Source organism: Salvia hispanica, chromosome 1 (genome assembly GCF_029641045.1).
Source record: "Salvia hispanica isolate PSC_SH4W2 chromosome 1, Shi_PSC_v1, whole genome shotgun sequence".
In the NCBI taxonomy this organism is placed as follows: domain Eukaryota; kingdom Viridiplantae; phylum Streptophyta; class Magnoliopsida; order Lamiales; family Lamiaceae; genus Salvia; species Salvia hispanica.
Genome location: NC_142692.1, coordinates 18587883 through 18594873, shown reverse-complemented (window position 1 = coordinate 18594873; position 6991 = coordinate 18587883). Strand labels below are relative to the sequence as shown.

At 36.6% G+C, this 6991-nt stretch overlaps 1 protein-coding gene and 1 pseudogene across 2 annotated transcripts; one reads left to right on the top strand and one right to left on the bottom strand.

Moving 5' to 3' along the window:
• Positions 1-1445: 1445 nt before the first annotated feature.
• Positions 1446-5008, top strand: LOC125219442 (uncharacterized; annotated as a pseudogene). Its single transcript, XR_016128673.1, has 10 exons — positions 1446-1536; positions 1748-1857; positions 2476-2565; positions 2896-3070; positions 3545-3618; positions 3702-3771; positions 3889-3960; positions 4134-4271; positions 4356-4429; positions 4517-5008. The product of XR_016128673.1 is annotated as an uncharacterized LOC125219442 (transcript).
• A 676-nt stretch (positions 5009-5684) lies between these two features.
• Positions 5685-6773, bottom strand: LOC148933380 (E3 ubiquitin-protein ligase RDUF2-like). Its single transcript, XM_089062333.1, has one exon. The coding sequence runs from the start codon at positions 6599-6601 to the stop codon at positions 5852-5854; it is 750 nt and encodes a 249-aa protein (XP_088918459.1). The 5' UTR covers positions 6602-6773; the 3' UTR covers positions 5685-5851.
• Positions 6774-6991: the final 218 nt, after the last annotated feature.

Here is a 6991-nt window from a genome sequence, read left to right as displayed (position 1 = left end):
TCTCTTTCGATATCTTGTAACAAATCTAAATAAATTGGAAGGTCGGATTTTATCGGGCTTCTAGTTTGTGTACTGGACAGTGCAAACTTTTATTTGATTTATTATTTAATTATTCGTGGCACAACAAATACTTTCGATTGTATGTCTCGATTCTTTATCTAACTCAAGGATCGATTATTTAATATGATAAGAGATACTCGTATTATCACGACAACGCTAATTTATAATTATTGTAATTAAGCTAAGTTTAATAATAATAATATCGTGAAGTCTTGGGTCAGTACAAGCCAATTACATACAGGAATTTATATAGTTGAAAATATTTTATTAATACATGCACTTTGAGGCTTCACCAACTTATGTAGAACTAAATATAATTAATTCAATTCGACTAGTTAGAATTTTTGAAACCATAATAGCAATTTGAATCTATGTTAGTTAATAGTATCCTTTAATATATTTTATTTTTTAAAAGGAAACATGTGTGAAATATAAGGAATTGCTTGGGGTGATTAATGGCTAACTCATTATTTAATTGTTAACTACAACTAATTTAAGATCATAGGATTTTAGAAAATATGTGGTCTATAATTTGCCACGTGTAATTTTTGTTTTTATTAATAAAATAAAAAAAGATTAAAAAAAAACCCTCCAAATTAGGGTTTTGGATAAAAATGTCAATATAGTGTTTCGAAAATATCAACACAATGCTTTGAGAATGTCAACACAATGTTTTAAGAATGTTAACACATTGCTTATATTGACATTCTACATGTATTATATTGACATATTTTATATAGTATGTTGACATTTCTGTTGTACGAAAAAATTAAAAAATTTCAAAAAATTTCAAAAATTTTGACGTCGAAACATATGCATGTAGGATATCGTTGGAATCCTTATGAAATTATCTTTAATTTGCTATATGTTATATGAATTTAAAGTTTTGGAATTTCTTTTAAAAGTTAGTTATAACTAAACATGTAGTTAATTGACATTAACACCCCTATTGATATTTTTTGGAATTAATCATATGGTCTTATTGACGTTTTTCGTTGATCGTATTGACATTTAAGAATTAATGATCTAAGTCCTTAATTTGAATATCTAATGACTATTATTTAGTTGTAGTTAGCAATTAAGTTATGAGTTAATAATATAACACTCCCAGAAATTGTAAATAGTCACTACAAAAAAAGTGCTGGTTGCTACCAAATATTTGCTAGCACCAGGCTGTGCTCGCAAAATTCGAAATATTTTCTAGCACATTTGCGAGCATAAATGGAAGAAACAACCATTTTTCGAAATATTGAGTGGTATTTCTAGCACTGGTACATGCTAAAAAAATTGTGAGCATCTAATGCTAGCAAATTTACCCACTAGTCAAATTTCCTTCCATTTGCGAGCACACGTATGTGCTAGCAAAAAATTTTCACGGAAAAAAAAAATATAATCATTTTCAACCAAGGGTTTTGTGAGTAGGAGTAAATGTGCTAGCAAATTTCCGAGTGAAAAGTAAATGCGCTAGCAAATTTGGTAGGTGCTAGCAAAATCTTTAGTTTTCATGAGATCCGGTTTCTTCATTCTTATTTTTCTCCATTTCCAAATTTTCGTTCTTCCATTTTCTTGCCTGCGATTTTGATTAGGTATAGACTGTGTATTAGAAAAGATGAATGGCGCATTAATTTGTCTAACTTAATCATTTCTCCTAATTTCCCTAATTCTCAATTCCCCTCTTCGCCGCCAGCCTCCAGCCACCGATCAGCCACCGACCAATTCTCTCCGCCGGCAACCACCAGCCAGTCTCTCTCTCTCTCAAATTCAGGAACAACAAATTTAAGTGAAGATCGCTAGAAAGTAAGATCGCTAAAAATTCAACAGCTATGTCTTCCTCTTTTTTTTATTTTATAAATTCTATCTGTTCGATTGCACCAGAATTGAGCAATGCATGCTATATTTTAGTTCATATAGCAATGTATGCTATTGTTATAATAATCGGACTGATTTGCATAGTTAGGGATAATGGTGTCAATTTTACTGTTTCAATTTCGTGGAGAGCTAAATCAGGTGTTTAATTGAATCATTTTTGCTTTGTAATATAATTTTGAGTATATTTCTGTACACCTCTACTATTCTGTTGCTCCTTTGTGTGATGATCAGCTACACCTTAAAATTCAAGTTGGCAATGAGAGTGATAGATAGATATTAGGTAACTCTTGCGTCTGAAAAATTGATTGCAATTGCTGTTAAGATTAGGATTTGTGACTGCCAAAATTTTGGTAGGGAGGAATGTTGCAATTTGTGGGCTTGACAAACCACCAATATTCGAGTTTAAAAGGAAGTGCTGCAAAAGAAATGCTAGCAGTTGCAGGATTTTATATCTGATTTTAATATTTTTATATTTGATTTTAATTCTGCACTCTGATGCAATAATAATATTCATCACTATTTGATATAACAACTCACATGTTGCAGGAATTTTTTAATTCTTCAGCTCATTAGTGTGATTGAGTTTATCACATGGTGGAACAACTATTGGATGCCAGATGACAACAACAAATCTAGGTACGAGATCACCTTCCTTAAACCTAGCTCAATTCTGATCTAAGGATTTTTTCTGCCCAAAAAAAGATCAAGAGAATCATCTGAGAACCTGCATCGAATTTAGATTGTTAGATAAATATCCAACTCCAACATCCTCAGTCATGGCGTAGCTTTTCATGAATTTTAAGTTTAATTTCTTTTTTACGTTGGTGAGTCCTAAAGTTTCTCATAGATCAAGCAGCACATCATGATATAGTGATATTTGATAAGTGATGAAGCTATCATGTAGAATGTGAATATTCAAGAAAAAAATTTGATCTAATGCCAAAAATAATTCTTTATTGTCTGCAGCAACTGTTCCATTGGGCTATTCATGTCAACAGTGTTTTACATCGCTTCTGCCTGTGGAATCGCAGTGATGTACGTGCTTTACGCATCAAAGATGTCGTGCACCCTTAACATATTCTTCATCACATGGACTGGAGTTCTGCTTATAGTAATGATGGGCATATCGTTGCATTCAAGGGTACGGCTTTTGCATAATAATACTCCCTCCGTCCCGCTTAAGATGACACGTTTTCCTTTTTAGTTTGTCCCAACTAAGATGACACATTTCCTTTTTTAGTAACTTTCTCTCTCCAATTAATACACTCAACCACTTTTTCTCACTTCTATTAAAATATCCATCTATCTTCATCTCTCTACTTTAATACCTACACCCACATTCTCTCTATCCAATTAAACACCTTAACCAATAACTCCTAAAATCTCGTGCCGGCTAAGCAATGTGTCATCTTAGCCGGGACGGAGGGAGTATATTTTACGTGCAACAAATTCATCATTTAAGTTAATCTTGATTATTGATCACTTTATACTGTTTAAAGACTGTTTCAATGAAAGATTATAGAAAATAAAGAAATTGATCAACATGTTTCTGATTTCTATTCGTATAGAGACAACGTATCTAAAGATATACGACACATTGTCATGATTGAGACAGGTGAACAGAGGCCTGCTGTCATCGGGGATTATGGCTTCGTACATTGTTTTCCTCTGTTCGAGTGCTATCAGAAGGTAATAGAAATCATATATCTCAATCTGTATTCTTTGAGACACAACAAAATCATCAAATCTCCATTTGTCATGTTTGAATGCAGTGAGCCTGCTACTGAGAAATGCAGTCATGAGAGGGAAAGTGGTCATCATATTGGTTGGTCTACTATAGTTGTAAGATCTTACACACTAATGTGATCGGTTCTTGTTGCATTTCTACTTCATTTGTGCAAATGAATCCGAATGTGAAGTCACACTTACAATATGATCATTTGTCTATGTTTCTTGCAGGGATTTGTGATTGCTCTATTTGCAATTGTAATCGCCACATTCTCAACGGGGATCAACTCACAGTCATTCCAGGTACAGTTTTCCACCACATGAGACCGTAAATCAACTTATAGCATGAAGTTCGATGTTATTTGAGAAATTGTAGTCCTAACCAATGTAATACGCCAAAAAGGGCATTGAGTCCATAAGTTGATAAAATTGGCAATGAGATGCTAAGAGGTATGTCGTGTCATGTGATGATACAGTTGCGTAAAGATGAAGTTGAACGGGAAGAAGATGATCTTCTATACGGATATGGGTTCTTCCACCTCGTGTTCTCATTGGGGGCGATTGTATTTCGCAATGCTATTCATCAGTTGGGAATTGGGGAGTTTGACAAGAAAGTAAGTTGATTACGGTAGTTGATATATTTGATAAGGCTATGTGTGTGTGTGTGTTTCCTAACACAATTGTGTAAGAAAATGCAGATGGAGTATTGATGTGGGGTGGGCTAGTACATGGGTGAAGATTGTGAATGAATGGTTTGCAGCCACAATATACAGTATGTTGTTCTCACTCCCTCTCTATCTCTCTAACTTGTTTTGTTTGTGATGATGATTAATGGGATGAAATTGTGTAAATTGGGCAGTGTGGAAGTTGATATTTCCAACATTGAGGGAAACCAAAATAATGAACCATGAAGAGAGGAGACCACAGAGCAAGTGTAGATAAATACATGTTGGACCACAAAAGAAATGCTAGCAGTTCGTCCGCTGGTGGCTCATTTGGAGTTAGCGCGGAAGATGTCTAGCGACAGGTACAAACAATGCGAGAGCAAGTCACTATCGAGGTGCGCGAGGACTTAGAGAAGCAACATGAGGCGTCGCGCGCGGAGTTGGTGAAGCAAAATGAGGCATTGGTCGCTGAGATGGAAAGGCAAAATGCGGCATCGCATGCTGAGTTAGTGAGACAAAATGAGGAGTTGCGCCCGGATTTTGAGAGAGAATGAGAGGTTGTTAGAACAAATGATGTACTTTAGTGAACAAGTTAACCAAATGAGAAGTCAAAAATAGGTTTAGTCTTATAAACTAAAAGTGTAAGACAATATTATTACTTTTATGTAACTTCTGAGTTTTTGTTATTTTTTATTTTATTTTATTATGTTTTATTTAATAAATTGTCCAGGAAATAATTTGTAAAAAAAATAATATTAGAATTTATAATAAAATATTGATTGCCTGCACTTTTTATGCTAGCAAACGAGTTGAAATTCCAAGTCCAACTCCGCAAATTTGCTAGCACAATGAAGGTTTCTGCAAATTTTCTAGCACAATAAAAGTACTCACAACTTTGCTAGCACAATGGAGGCACTCGCAAATTTGCGAGCACAATGTAGCAAGGACGGACTTCGCCTTTTTCTAGCACAATGGTGCTCGCAAACGAACATGTGCTCGCAAAAGTCGTCACAAGTTTGTGACAAGCGTTGTATCTAGCACGCAATGTGCTAGAAAAGTGCTAGCAAATGCGCATTTTTTGTAGTGAGTCTATAAAATAAACACAAATAATAGTATCAAGTATAAAATTTATATTTCATTTCGAAACAGAATAAACTTTAGTTTCCAATTTGATAAAAAAAAAACAACAACATAGTTTGATAAGAAATTAACCTAGTTTATTAGGAATATTCTAGTTTTTTTTGTTATTGGCTGTTATATGTGTTTTTGGCTAATATTTTTGTATGTATCATTAGATGATGAAATAATTTGTATAAATGAATTATAAGGTTTAAAGAATATACATATTGTAATAGGAAAGAGTTCAGAAAAAAAATGAATTATAAGGTTTAAAGAATATTTTGTTTTACACGTCCGTACTACTAGACTAAGAAAATAAAGCATAATTGAAAATGAAAGCAACAATAAATTGAGGACTAAAGAATTTGGGCGCCTGTAGCTCCTTAACTCATACCCAAAACCGATTCACCTTAACCCGACTCCTGAAGACTCCGCCTCCGAAAAATCGAACTGAAAAATCGCCGGAAAGCACTTCCCCTCGGTGGCGGCATTATCGTCCGCCACTGAATTGCCCTCAACGTGCCGTCGGTGTCGTAGACGAGACCCTCCACCGACACCTCACCCTCAACAAATCTCCCCACTGTGAATCCGCCGTCAGACAACCGCCGGATCAATAGCCCCACGGCCCCCGCCCCCGGCAACTCGTGGCGGCAAACCGGGCAGGAATTGTGGAGATTGAGCCACGGGAATATGCAGTCTGCGTGGTAGAGGTGCTTGCAGGGCATCTCGCGGGCCTCCGCCCCGACCACAAAGGCGTCCGTGCACACGGCGCAGTATGGCTCCGCGTCCACGTGGCAGGCCTGGACCTGCACCGCGGGCAGGGACGCCACAGCACGCTTGCTGGCCGGCTGATTCTCCGGGCCGACCAACATGCTGAATCCGATATCCAAGACGCGCTCCAGCGTCGCCTCGGATCCGGATCCAGACCCGGCCAACGACTCCGAAACGGAGGAAGGCAGAGCCCGGATCCCTGCACCCGACCTGTCGTCATAGTAGAACTGGTAGCCCTGCCCCCTGGCTTCCTCCGAGGCGTTCCGGAGGACTATCACCGGATTGAAGTAGGCGTCGCGGAAGTGCGGACAGGATAAGGCTTCTTGCGACTCTACGGTGACCATCCTCTTGCACTGATTGCACCAGAAAGAATGCAGGCCCGAATCCATACTAGGCTCACTGAATGAATGGTTGAGGATGAATTCAATTGGGGAGAATGGAGAAGTATTTATACTTATGAAACTGACTATAGACACAAAAATTACACGTTATTTCCATAAATCAGAACCAACGTATTAAGCAAGCCTTGAATATAAACGCGTGATTACGCGGCTGTAATCCTTCCTTCCTTGAATCCTTCCATGTTTATGTAAACGAAATGTGTTATACAGTTGTACTAGTATCTTTTGCAAACATATGGGAAATCCTACCAAATATCAAATTTGTTTTAATTTAGTGGAGTTATACAAATCGCTTCAAACAAATATCATATTTCTTATTTCGGAGTTGGATATTATAGTTTTAAATTATGTAAGTTGACATGTTTATACATCTAATTT

Bases quoted from the DNA above. Each gene is read 5' to 3' on its own strand.
- LOC148933380 (XM_089062333.1), bottom strand. From the start codon at position 6,601: ATGGATTCGGGCCTGCATTCTTTCTGGTGCAATCAGTGCAAGAGGATG.